General features: G+C 49.2%; 1 protein-coding gene across 1 annotated transcript in view; it reads right to left on the reverse strand.

Annotated features, from left to right (window-relative positions):
• LOC144108530 (uncharacterized) overlaps window positions 1-14,388 on the reverse strand; it is a 155,273-nt gene that overhangs the window by 44,712 nt on the left and 96,173 nt on the right. Inside the window, exon 5 of the mRNA XM_077641744.1 lies at window positions 1,997-2,275. Coding sequence (XP_077497870.1) covers window positions 1,997-2,275 — 279 coding nt within the window. The remainder of the gene's footprint in view (window positions 1-1,996; window positions 2,276-14,388) is intronic.

Consider the following 14,388-nt stretch of genomic DNA (forward strand, 5'->3'; position numbering starts at 1 on the left):
TTAAAAGTGGAAAATGTTCGCGATGAAGCGATTATCAACAGTGCACTTTTGAGTGTCGTCTTCAACTTCCCATCGAGTGTTGTTGTTTCTATTAGAATATATATAAGGGCGACTGAGATCAAAGTAGAATGCTAAGCAGAAAAAAAGCAAGACCATGAGGGAGGCGGCGCAGAACCACTAATCGCAACTCATTCAAAGCTAGCTCATCGAGACTCGAACTCTAAGCAAACCAAACAACTCTTCTAATGTGCACGGGAACATGAACTTTGCATTGGCATATCATTCTTCCGATCTGAACCTATGCACCCATGCTGTTACGCCAACAGTAATGCTCCTTATTTATTGCATTAAGCTGTTCTCTTGCATTAGGAGCACAAGTATGTTCTTTAATCTTCAAGCTCAAGTTTGTCCTTTGATGCAATCTACATAGCAAAGAATAAAACGGCGCTGGGCACGCTACGCACATAAAAAGCTGGCCAACAGCAACAGACAATTGGTTCACATACTCTGTGGCTGAATACACGAATCCATCATTCGCTTCACAACCACTGCAGCGTCCTCGTTATTCCTGGTACACAAGGAGCGACCCGATGTCAATCACAAGGAAACCAAGCACAAAAAAAATGAAAAGTGTCTGCACCTGAGTTACAACCCAGTACACTGGCTTCATGCTGCACTTATGATCTTCCGGCAGGTATTTCCTGACACTGTTGTTTATGAAGTTGTCTGCAGTTAGCGGAACGTACGAGCCACTTTGTAAATATAACCATATATGCCATATAATCAATCAGCTGTCGGCCAATATATCAGTTAATAGCTGGATCAAAAGTGTCTTGCTGAATTTTGATTAACCATATTTAGCTGCCTCTTTCATGAAGACAATAGTTTCAGTTTGGCTTCATAAGGAGCGAAACAGAGCTGTGTTTTTCAATCAGGTGGACTGGCCGGTATTAAGTGAGCTATTGAAATATGATTTGGTCGTATCATTGCCGTAGTACTAGTGAAAAAGCTGAAGACTGAAGTATTGAATAATTCATTGACTGATTTATTGAACGATTAGATAAATACCTTGCTTGTTTACTGATCGACGAAATAGTGGAGATCGATCAACTGAACTGGTGCATAACAGTAAGTCATCGTCTGATGAAAGATGGACTCAATTCGTGAGTGGGAAAGGGAATAGTTAATTGATTGATTGGCTGATATATCAGTGAATTGAATAAATGACAATTTGATTTCACCGTTCGGTCGTTTCTTTTTGATTAATCAAGTTATCAAATAAAAAAAAACGTTGGAAATCACTGTGGTGTCCCGCATTGGGAGAATGCGAAAGCATTGACGCCTCTTCCATACTGGTCGCCTCTCTTCGCTTCACTGTTGTGACGTCTAAGCGCTTTTTTTGTGGTTCGTTTCAGTTTTCAGCATTTTCCCATTACTTATCATTTTATTTTTACATTTACATCAATTAACACTTTTTAACCTGGTTTACTCTTTCTTAACCACTTTATTTTCGTTTTATACTCTTTCGACGTCCGAGGCTGTTCTGACGTCCTCCCACTATATCGGCCTAAATGGTTTTTACGCGCCTCTGATTACTCCGCACCAACGAAAGTTGTTTTCCTTGATGATTTATCGTTCATAATATATTTCAAGCCTACATCCGGCTTGGTTGCCTATTTTCCCACAATTTAGACGTCCGCGACTGTACTGAAGCCGCCCACTATACTGACGTCCTGGACTATTTCGACGTCAAACCGAATTTTTTGCCCATAATTAATTAAGTACTCCACATCAACCAAATTTGAACCGCGTCGACATTTCATCATCCTCTATCACAAAAAAATCATTCCCTTAGTCCTCCTCGAATGACGCAAGGGCTGCCGACACGTTTTGCGTGCACTTTCTGCGGACATGAAACCGCGAACATAGCCTGGTAATGCTTTCGAATTAACAAATAACTATCGATTGATTGATTTATCACTTGATTGATTCTCACAGTCGATGCGCGTGGCGAAGCGGTCCATGGGACTCCCGATGCCTTCCTCGCGACTGTTCCAGGCGTGCACACGGTACTCGTAGTCGGTCCAGGGCCGGAGACCGTGCACCGGCACGCACTCGTCGGCGGCGCCCGTGGTGACGTTAACGAAGGAGGGGTCGTTCTCCGCCACTTCCCTGTACATGACCACGTAGCCGGACACGTTTCCGTGCAGGGGCCGCTGCCAGCAGAAACGGACGCTCGTCTCGTTCGCCACGATGGCGCGCGTGTTCTGAGGGTCTGCGAGGAGGAAAGAGAGAGGAGAGGAACAGATTAGAAAGAGAGTTTGAGCGATGAGACAGTCCTTAAAGACTGCCATCATCATTATCAACACCCTTGAGAAGTTGGTTTCAAGAGAAAGGGCTATGGAATTCTTCTAATAACGCCAACCAAAGCTAAACATTACAAAGATGCGCATGAACAATGTAATAGGCTGTAAAGGAAATGGAAATAACGGATACAAGGGCCGGAAAGTTTACCTTCTGAAAGCTTTGTATCAAAGTCGTCAATCTCTGATTGATTGCCTTTTCTGATTGCCTCAATTTTAAAGCTGTTTTTAACGCAGCGTTTTTTTGCTATAGTTTGCGCTCAGAACTTTTTGGCATACAGCGAAGCAAAGCGGCTGTGAAGCCACATACTTATTGTGCAGCCTGCTTTTAGAGGGCAATAGGTGTCAAATTCTGCCTGCACATTTTTCAATCTGCTTATATCCCTCCTTTGAACTCTTTCCAATGGCTTTCTGCAGCAAGAGCACTTTTGACTGAAGACAAGAGTCTAGGGTATGATAGAAGTAGGAAGAAATCTTCGGGAATGTTCTATCTTGCCTGCAATTCGTTCAAAAAGAAGCGACGTTTTCGAATGCCGAAAGAGTTCACCGCTATTTGTATTTTTCGAAAACCCATTGTGATGGTTTATGGTTTACGGGGGTTTAACGTCCCAAGGCGACTCAGGCTATGAGAGACTCCGTAGTGAAGGGCTCCCGGAATTTCAACCACCTCGGGTTCTTTAACGTGCACTGACATCGCACAGCACACGGGCTTCTAGCATTTCGCCTCCATCGAAATTCGACCGCCACGGCCGGGATCGAACCCGCGTCTTTCGTGCCAGCAGTCGAGCGCCGAAACCACTCAGCCACAACGGCGGCTTCATTGTGATATTCGAGACCGCTTAATATATTGTATACCAACGCAATATCTGCGACCAGCAAGCATGAGTAGACTGTTCTGAAGAGGAAAGGTTTGTGAGTTACCATTCACATAATTCTACGATGTGGGCGTTCAGGTGGAAAAAAATATTTTAACCTTATTGTACAGCTTTAGTTCTCTTATATCGTCACTAGTCTCGTCAAAGTTTATGGCCGCATATATGGCCATGGAGGACACAAAGTTTTAAAAGCTTTACGTTCTCCAGAATAGCTGTCAAAACATCGTTATGCTCTCCTGATTCCTTAATATTTATTTACAAGCTTGCACCTGGCAAGCTGGCACCTGACAAGGACAACCATGTTTTCATAAGCGGTCTCTCTCTCTCTCTCTCTCTGTATATTTTGCACAATAGCGTTAAACAGACACGAGGAGAAATTGAAGTTTGGCTTGTGTCGATATAATACCATCTCCTAAACATAAAAGCACCACTTTTTGTGAAAATAAATCTTTTGAAAGGTAGGGAAGAGCAAGAACTAAAATACCGGTATCGCCGCCAATGGCCAATCTCACAAGTGCAAGCGTGATGATGACGTAGGAGAAAAGATACCACAGATTTCTGAGGCTGACCAACGGAGCATGAAGGTTACGTGTTTGATCGATGTTGAAGTATATAAGTTTTGTTTTCAAACCACTAGTGCACTTTTCACACATGAGGAAGACGGAGAAAAGACAACCTGTATGTTGGAAGTCAAAGAAAACCTGCAAATGGGGGCGGAACAGGCGGCCAGCTGAATTTCTGTATGTTTTGGGGTGCTTTGCTGCTATGCGTTCTGCGTGTCCGCGTGGTTTAGTTATGCGTGTCGATTACGCGTTGTGGGTCTAGTTGGTCCATTTTCGGAATTCTCTCTTGCGCACAAAAACACGACTCAACAAGACAAGGAAGAGAGGACGGAGCGCAGTACGGAGTTCTTCCTTGTCTTACTGTGTCGTCTTTGTTTGCGCCAGAAAGAATTCTGAGCCTCTCTAAGTGCTCCTCGGACGAAGTTCGCGCAACGGCACGCAACTGCGACAAAGGAAAAGAGCCGTATATAGCCGATCTTAAACACGCCTCCACGTTACCAAACGCACCGCTCTGCGTGTAGGCTTCGTCGACGTACCATGACGCTGGGCTACAAAACCAGCCCTACTGGGACTATTATTACAGAATTTAAATATGCGTGCGCATACCAGTCGCTACACATCACTCGTGAAGGTGGCTGGGCGGTGACAGCGACGCTGCCAACTCCTCGGCGCTAGGACTTTCTTGCCAGACTCGCCGCCTCAGCCCTCAAAAGCATTATCGCACGCTGTGTGGTTGAGGTCGCTGAATGCAGGCCGCAGGTCTTTGTTGTCGGATTCGGGAGCGGGATCCATCGTAATTCTGGTGCAAAAGTAAAGGAGGCCACGACGGCTGATAGAGGCCTTCAACGTCCGGCCGGCAGTAGTTTTCATTTCGACTGCTGCTAGACGGAGTGCAGCGCTCGGCGCCAGCAGTCACGGAGTTCCCGCTTCCGTTTCCGCCGCTTTACGTCACTCTTCTTCTCCTACAACTTTCGTCATCACAGAGTCCCGAGTTTGATTCGTATCGGTGGGAAACAGTTTTTCAACTTCGAATCCAAATCTCTAAGCAATAAATGCACTTCTTGCTGCCGGACAAGCGCGACCACAACGCCACAAAATGCCGATCTATTGAATTTTACTAACAAAAAAAATTGTTTCCAGTGTCCCTTTAGGGATCTCGTTCGGCGGGAAACCAGGTGCCGTCATCAGCGACGGCGGCGGCGGCGTGAGCGAAAAATCCCCAGAAAAGCACCCCAGGTGGGCCAGCAAGGTCAGGTGAACTTGTGACGCCACCACAACCTGTCCATTGGATTGCCAGCAAACTGCCAGCCGTGGCTGGTGGCAGTTAAATTAATAATACGGCGCAAGACGGTGCTCAAGGGCAGCGACCTGGGTCTCACAAGCCCCAGCGATGGTAGCACCTGCCATGGCAGGGCAGTGGCGCATGTCTCCACTACGCCAGGGGTGGTAGGAGGACACCCCGAAATCTATGAATGGAAAGTAGAGAATGACCAATTCCGCATATAATAATACTCAGCGCATTAAAGTTATCGCGTTATAGCTGTGATGCCAAGTTTAAGTGTACCCGCCATTATGATTTTATTTACAAGTCTAATTTCTAGGACTCAGCCACAGAGACTGGATGGAAGTGTAAAGAGTGCATGCGATGACAACACTTCTCACTATTATCACCACGCTATTGCGTACAAGCATTGTGCCGTGTACTCTATATCGCGTTGATAACACGCGGCGGCGCATGCATGGCTGTTCACACACAGAGGTACGTGCGTGCACATGTATACGACGTTGCTACCAGCGCATGGTGTCTAATTATTACCGATAATACGGTCTAAGCGTTTCTACGAAACGAAGCAGACCCGCGCATGCTGTGGTATGCTCAGTAGTCAAGCAGGCAAACGGAAAAAAAAAACCCATTACAGCCGAAAACCATTACAGCCAATTACGGCCGCTATCGTGGACGCCTTCAGCAACGATTAGCTTCGGTCACAAATGCAACAGGCATGATGTGTGTATATGCTCTGCGCGTGCGTTGGAAAGCAGACACCGGTTCCATACGGAACTAAAAGCCATTAGGGCGGCTTTGTCGAAGTTGTTGCAACGAGTACTGCACAATTTTTCAATCTCGCGAACACCCGTGCACTGCTCAGATAGCGGGCATAAAAGAGAAGCACAGACGGCATCTCCCTTGCGCTTAGTCGCATTTTTAAAGCACTTAACTGCAGATAAGGCGGGCGTAAAAGCGTTTATTTTTCCTGCACAAAGGCTGCACAAAACACGAAGCGCCAACAGAGTGCGTTGCTTGTTTTCTTTTATTTTCACGCCCCCCCCCCCCCCTCCGCCTGAAAGTGTGTAGGTGCTGGAAGCATATATGAACGAAATAACACCAACCCGGATAGGTAAGTTTAACTAGAGCCCAACTACAGAGAATGGAAACATCAGCCCTACGGCTGCTTTAAATAACATTAACAGAAACACGATGTTTAACACATCTGAATGCATAATGCGCAAATATAACAGATGTAATTGCACAGCACAAAAACTTCTGAAGTAAGTTCGCAACGCGTCGGCAGCTCGAATAATAGTAATAAAAAAGAGGAATTGCAGCCAGCATGTAGTTTGCAAGTGATGCGAAAAACAGAATGTTTATAATTGTTTACATATTTTGGAACTAGTGTAAAAATTCCTGAAGCAGTTTAAACAAGTTAGCCAACCGACGACTTACGAACATGCCATGCGATATTTACATACCAACAGAAGGTTCCTGCATAGTACTTTTTGGGTTTTTTTAGGTTTAACGTCCCAAAGCGACTCAGGCTATAAGGGACGCCGCTGGTCAGGACTTCGGAAATTTCGACCACCTGGGGTTCTTCAACGTGCACTGGCGTCGCAAAGTACACGGACCTCTGTCATTTCGCCTCCCCGAAATGTGACCGCATTGGCCGGGATCGAACCCCCGTCTATCAGGCCAGGAGCCGAGCTAATAGCCGTAAGAGTCACCGTGGCGGCTCCGGCATGGTAATCATTGTGCACGCAATGTCGCTAGGTAAATGCTTCTGCGTGGCTCCAAGCGCGGTATAGGAGCATGGTCACCAGCCTCATTTGCTTCCGTAAAACTTGACTGCTGCGGCAGTTCCCACTTAACGCGTTTCGCAACGACTTCAGTGCAACGAAAGAGGAATTACGCGGTTGACTAAAATGCAACTGCCGTGACTAAAATTGCAGTCGACTCTTTTCACCAGCGTTCACACTTGCAGTCACTCGTAATAATAATTAATAATAATAATAATAATGTTTTTGAGGAAAGCAAAAGGCGCAGTATCTGTCTCAAATATCGGCGGACACCTGAGCCGTGCCATAAGGGAAAGGAAGCAGTGAAAGAAGAAAGGAAGAAAGAGGTGCCGTAGTGGAGGGCTCCGGAATAATTTCGACCACCTAGGGATCTTTAACGTGCACTGACATCGCACAGCACACGGGCGCCTTAGCGTTTTGCTTCCATAAAAACGCAGCCGCCGAGGTCGGGTTCGAACCCGGGAACTCCGGAGCAGTCACTCGTACAAAGTTTTTTTTTTAATTGGTTTTTGGGGGAAAGGAAATGGCGCAGTATCTGTCTCATATATCATTGGACACCTGAACCGCGCCGTAAGGAAAGGGATAAAGGAGGGAGCGTACAAAGTCCATTTTCGCTTTCATGAGTGTCCATAGCAGTATTTGAAGCGTTCATTTCAAACGCGCGAAAGTCCATATTTTCAGCGCGATAATCTCCGACGACGACGCGATCAGTTGTTGGCTGCAGGACCACTCGCACAGCAACGTATCAATCAGTATGCACCGATATATGTCTGTGTAACTTGCCCTGCGCTAAACTTTGTTGTTTTCATGCATAAATTCAATCAAGCGTGTGAATCCAGACTCATATCTCGCTTTATGTCCAGTTTTCCTTTTATGCCCTTTTCACGTGGCCCGAGGCTGAAAAATGCCGAAAGAGCTTGCTGCAGACATGTGTAGCGAGGGTTTTTTTTTTTTTTTTTTTGAAGCGAAAGCTTCACTACGCTACGTTTTCTAGAGGACAGCGTCAGTGCAGTCACGTGACAGGTGTCACATGGTATGACATGGCAGGTCATGTCACCTACTCATGTGACCGTACACAATCTGCCCACCGGGGCAGGTGGCAGCTGCCCCATCGGACTGTGAGCAACCTGCCTACCGTGGCAGGTGGAAATCAAATTGATGATTCGCCGAGAGGCCACGTCACCTCTTAACTAACCACTGACGCAGATTCGGAGGTTTCTTCAACTTCGGCACTGGACGCGGAGATGGTTTCAAGTGAGACGGAGCGCCGGATGACTGACTTTGTGACCACACTCAGTGCGTCTGACTCGGCTACACGTGCATTTCATCGACGCTTTACAGACAATTCGTTCGGCAGTGTGTGTGGCGTTTGTGAACGTAGCCATGCGAAGGAAGCTCTCGTTTGTCACCAGGGTTAACCAAACTTTAAACGACAGCTAATTTTTTTATAGGTATTGATGAAAATGCATGCACGATTCTCATTTTGAAACAAAACGCGGTTTTGTTTCATAAGTCCGACGAAAAAAACTCCTATTGGCCATTCGGTCGTTGGAAACCCAAATGGCTTTTTCGATGCGAGAAAGGCATGAAGAGAAAAAAGAAAAGGAAAACTTTCCGGGCTCGACTTTCTTACCGCATACACTTTCTGCAGGCTGACTTCAACATCATTGCTCGACGCTGACCTTTTTCGCTGCTCTGGACTTGTGTACATAGAATTCTTTCGTATTATTTAGAAGGCGTGGTTGACTTCTCCAAATTGGATGAGAAAATATTTTGAAAACAGAAAGAAATTGTTCAAAAATAGAAAACGTGCTGCATGCGATATCATATGGGCCCGGAAGGTCTTTCGTTGACGGCGGAGGGAGATGCGTCACTCGGTAGGAGAGTTGGCGAGGGGGGGGCACAATGCGCGTGATCTGTTGCTGAGGAAGCGACTCGAAGATACTCTCAGCGTTACCCGCAACCAACAACTGAGTGCTTCGAATGACGCAGGTAGTTCAACCATAACAGTTTACTAAAGACAGCCCTATCGAAATTTAGTGGACGTTTATCGTTATTGATAAAAGGATGAAGCAAAACAGCCTAAACCACACGCAGGACACAGAAAGGGGAGACAAGACAGTGGCGCTGACCAACAACTGGAGTTTTATTGTTATGAGTCTCGAGTAAATATACAACCAGCATCAAAAATCTACAAGAAGAACAAGGCCTGGTAGAGAGTCATCGGAACCAGAAATCAAGCAGGAGAACCATGGTCACACAGCTCCCGATAAAAAACGCTACTCTTTATCCCTAAGGGCCAGTGAAGGACTGCTAACACAACGCTTTTGAGGGGTAGCTGATTTGTCGGCCTTAATCATTTCTCGCAAGGTTTTGTCACCGATCCTGAGCAGCAGGCCCGTGTTACCCAGGTGTGCATTGACAATCTCGGCAGTGAATAGCCAGATAGCCTGAAACCCGCCCAGGTTTCAGGCCATCTGGGTATAGCAGGTAATTTTTCTGGCTTTACTCGTGGTAATCACTGAATCCTTCCGATGTCTTCTGATGTTCGCTTCGCTGTTTCAGGCTTCCGAGGGACATCCTAGGCCTTTACCACCGCCTTCTATATTGCCGCGAATATTTGCAATGTTTGTTCGTTTTTCAAATCTGCCGCCACACCACCTTATCGCTTTCTTTGCGACGCAAGACGCGACAAGATTCATCTCGATTGATCGCAGCCAGGCAGAGCTGATTCTACGTTGTTCTGGAATGTTCTAGTAAATTTGCACGCTTTATCTCGAAAGTTCGCTATCAGCTTTAAATTGAGCACGGCCGACAGCGGCGGGCATTCTGTTCGACGACCGTCGAGCACGCTTGTCGCTTCGCCGCCGCCGAGTGATTCAGTCCATTTTGGGTGCAAGTCAGCCATATAAACAGTTTTCTTTTAGAAGACCCTTTTGTCCGTCTTCATCGCTGCTTCGACTGCCGTCACCACTACGTGACATGTGGTGGAGGTGCGAGGTGGCCTTCCATGTTCCAGGCGCCCCCTTGAAGTCGTGAAGCCAGCCCTCAGCGCTTCGCACCCGAGGACGAGCCAGCAGCTCAGCGAGTCAGCCGACGTCTCCAGGGAGAAGAGCCTGAGTTCGGGAAACTGCCGGACCGCACCAGACAGCGAAAAGACGCTGCTACAAGCACCGCAATCTCGCCGAAGATGTCGACACCGATCACACTACAGCAGCAGCAGGTGCCGCCAACTTTCAATGGATCCCTAGGCGAAGACCCTGAAGAATGGTTGGATCAATTTGAGCGCGTGGCGTCATTCAGCAAGTGGGATGATGCGGCAAAAATTGGACACGTGTTCTTCTCATTGGATGGCTCTGCACGCACGTGGTACGAAAACTATGAGTCGTCCCTTACGACATGGGAGCTATTCAAGAGAGAACTATTGAAGGTATTCACCAGTGTCGTGAGGAAAGAAAGAGCCGAACGACTCCTCGATTCCAGGATCCAGCTTCCGAATGAGCCCGACCGCGGTTACGTCGAGGAGATGAAGCGCCTATTTCGCCGCGCCGACCCCGGAATGACCGAGGAAAAGAAAGTTCAGTTTTTAATGCGCGGCGTAAAAGAACAACTCTTTGGCAGCCTCGTCCGCCAGCCGCCAAAAACTGTCGAGGAATTCATGCAAGAAGCCTGCACGATTGAGAAGACCCTCGACGTCCGAGCTCGGCAGTACAACCGCCCTTCCTCTGCCTGGGCAATCCGTTCGGACACGCCGGCCACCACCAGCGACAGCTTGTGGGAAGTTATCCGCGAAATCGTCCGAGAGGAGCTACACCGATTACTGCCATCCTCCCCACAGCCACAAGCTCTGATGGATGTGGTACGGGAAGAAGGGCAACAGGCACTTGGCACCCCGACGGCCACAGAACTCCAGGCCATGACCTACGCCGCTGCAGTAAGGACTGCTCAGCCCCAACGACCACCCCCACATCCTTCCCGAGATGAGCCACTTGTTCCACAACGCCGCCTCCCAGCCCCCGCCCGCCCAGCCTATGACCGACGCTCAAGCCCCAGGAAAAGCGACGCCTGGAGGACTTCCGACAACCGGCCGTTGTGCTTCCATTGCGGCGAGGCCGGCCATATTCTTCGTCGCTGCCCGTACCGACGTATCGGTCTTCGAGGATTTGCCGTTAACGCCCCACGACCACGCTTCTGAAAACGTCCGCAGGAAATCGACGAGTACCTGCGTCGAGAAGAGTACACGCGGAACTGCTTTTCGCGCTCACCATCGCTGTCAACCTCGCGCTTTGCGTCGCCACGCCGCAGCTACGCAGCCGCGGTACGAGGAAGGTCTCCCAGCCCCCGTAGGGGAAACTAAAGGCAGCAACCTCTGGAGGTGAGGTTGCTCAAGAGCGAAACGCCGAAGATCCTCCACCGACCACGCCCCATGAAGACGCTGCACCCGCGACGCCGCATGAAGAACCGGCACTCGCTGCACCGACGCCGCACACAATGAGAACCCCGACCACGACGCAGGCTGCCTTGAAAACGACGCCGCCACCCAGAAGAGCTTCGACCACACGCCCCACCCGCGACTCGCATACGCGACGAAGCCGTGACCCGAGGCCGAGAGCGTCATGCAATGCAAGAGCCAGGACCTCCGACATAGACGTGACTATCGACGGCTGGATAGTTACCGCTCTAGTCGACACAGGAGCCGATTACTCGGTGATGAATAAAACATTCGCTGCGCAGCTGAGAAAAGTCACAACGGCTTGGGACGGCCCACAAATTCGCACCGCAGGGGGCCACCTAATTACGCCATCAGGACGATGCACAGCGCGAGTGACTGTCAAAGGACATACCTATCGTGCGTCCTTTGTTGTGCTACCGCAATGCCCCCGCGAAGTGATCTTGGGTATGGATTTCCTTAATGAGCATCAGGCGATCATCGACCTCCGATCCAAGCAGATCACGCTTTCAACGGACAGACCCGTCGCTTCGATGAAAACTGGGGAAAATCATGTTTCCCTGAGTGTCCTGGAGGAAGAAGTGAGCGTCCCACCCTAATCAAGCATTATCGTGACCGTAGGCGCCACGAAAGCCATTAACGCTGAAGCCATCATCGAGGGGAACATGCAGTTGCTTCTAGACCGAGGAATCAGCATCGCAAGAGGCATCGCACATTTCCGCAATGGCCAGGCCGAAGTACTGCTGACTAACTTCAGCGAAGAATACCGGTACATTAACAGAGGAACGACGATTGCTTTCTTCGACGAAATATCTGACGTACGAGACTCCTTCGCCCTCTCCGACCCCTCCGCAGAAGATTCGCCTGACCAAGAGAACTCGCCCACTTTCGACATCAACCCAGCCCTGCACCGGAACAGACAAGACCAGATCCGCAATCTGCTTCAAAGCTACAGTGAGTGCTTTTCGACATCGCCGAAGGTGCGACAGACGCCAATTGGCAAGCATCGCATTATAACGGATCAACACGTCCGACCTCTCCGTCAAAGCCCATACCATGTGTCACCGCGAGAACGACAAGTCATCCGGGACCAAGTCGAAAAAATGCTTCGCGATGACGTCATCCAGCCTTCAAACAGCCCATGGGCGGCACAGGTTGCTCTAGTGAGAAAGAAAGACGGCGCACTTCGATTCTGCGTGGATTACCGCCGCTTGAACAACATAAGAAAGAAGGACGTCTGCACCCTCCCCCGCATCGACGACACACTGGACCGCCTCTGCAATGCCAAATATTTCTCATCGATGGACCTCAAGAGCGGCTACTGGCAAATTGAGGTCGATGAAAGAGATGCGAGAAGACAGCATTCATAACTCCGGATGGGCTGTTTGAGTTCATGGTGATGCTATTTGGTCTCTGTTCCGCACAAGCGACGTTTCAGCGAGTAATGGATACAGTGCTGGCAGACCTGAAGTGGAAAATTTTTCTGGTATATTTAGATGACGTCGTTGTCTTCGCCTCGAACTTTGAAGAGCACCTCAAAAGACTTCGAACAGTACTAGACGCAATCAAGTCGTCTGGCCTAACCTTGAAAGCAGAGAAATGCCACTTTGCCTACGAAGAGCTGCTGTTTCTAGGCCACATCGTTAGCAAGGAAGGAGTACGCCCAGATCCGCAGAAAACAGCTGCTATGGAACAGTTTCCACCGCCGGCCGATAAGAAAGCAGTGCGCATATTACCGACGATTTGTGAAAAACTTTTCGCGCATCGCCGAGCCCCTCACCCAACTGACGAAGGCAGACGTGCCGTTTAAATGGGAAGCGCCGCAAGCAGAAGCCTTCAAGGAACTTCAGCGTCGTTTACAGTCCCCACCGATCCTTGCGCATTTTGATGAAAACGCCGGTACTGAAGTTCATACCGACGCAAGCAGCGTGGGACTAGGCGCCGTCCTCGTTCAAAAAAGTGACAGGCTGGAGAAAGTAATCGCATACGCTAGCCGTTCCCTTTCCAAGGCCGAGGCTAACTATTCGACAACTGAGAAGGAGTGCCTTGCCATCATCTGGGCTACGTCGAAATTCGGCCCCTACCTCTACGGACGGCCGCTCAAGGTGGTCAGCGACCACCACGCGCTCTGCTGGCTTGCCAATTTGAAGGACCCCTCTGGCCGACTCGCTCGATGGAGTCTGCGTCTCCAGGAGTTTGACGTCACCGTCGTTTACAAGTCCGGACGCAAGCACTCTGACGCCGATTGCCTCTCACGAGCCCCTGTAGATGCACCACCGCTGGACGACGATGAGGACGGCTTCCTGGGACCCATCAGCCCCAGCTCTTTTGCTCAGCAGCAACGCTCGGACCCCGACCTAAAAGGCCTCATCGAGGACCTGAAAGGCAAGGTTTCTTCACCCCCCGCTTCATTCAAGCGAGCACTGTCTTCCTTCTGTGTGCAGAATGAGGTCCTTGTGAAGAAGAACTTTACAGCGAACAAAACAGCCTACCTCCTTGTTGTACCTACTTGTCTCCGCGAAGAAGTTCTACAGGCTTCACAAGACGAGCCGACAGCGGGACATCTCGGGTTTACTCGCACCCTCCGCCGCATTCAAGACAAGTATTACTGGCCCCGACTGTCTGCCGATGTCGCACACTATGTGAAAACCTGCCGAGATTGTCAGCGACGAAAGACTCCTCCCACACGACCAGCAGGATTTCTGAACCCCATTGAACCTCCCTCAAGGCCCTTTCAGCAGATTGGCATGGACTTGCTTGGCCCATTTCCAACGTCAACATCTGGAAATAAGTGCATCACCATAGCGACCGACTACCTTACCCGCTACGCCGAAGCTAAAGCCCTACCGAAAGGAACAGCAGCAGAAGTCGCGAAATTTTTCGTGGAGTGCATTCTTCTTCGACACGGCGCCCCCGATGTGCTCATCACGGACAGAGGAACAGCATTTACGGCGGAACTAACGTAAGCCATCCTATGCTACTGCCAAACCAGCCACCAGAGGACAACTGCATACCAAACGCAGACCAAAGGACTGACCTAGCGCTTGAACAAAACCATCGCCGATATG

The sequence above is a fragment of the Amblyomma americanum genome, chromosome 10 (genome assembly GCF_052857255.1).
Source record: "Amblyomma americanum isolate KBUSLIRL-KWMA chromosome 10, ASM5285725v1, whole genome shotgun sequence".
NCBI lineage: Eukaryota > Metazoa > Arthropoda > Arachnida > Ixodida > Ixodidae > Amblyomma > Amblyomma americanum.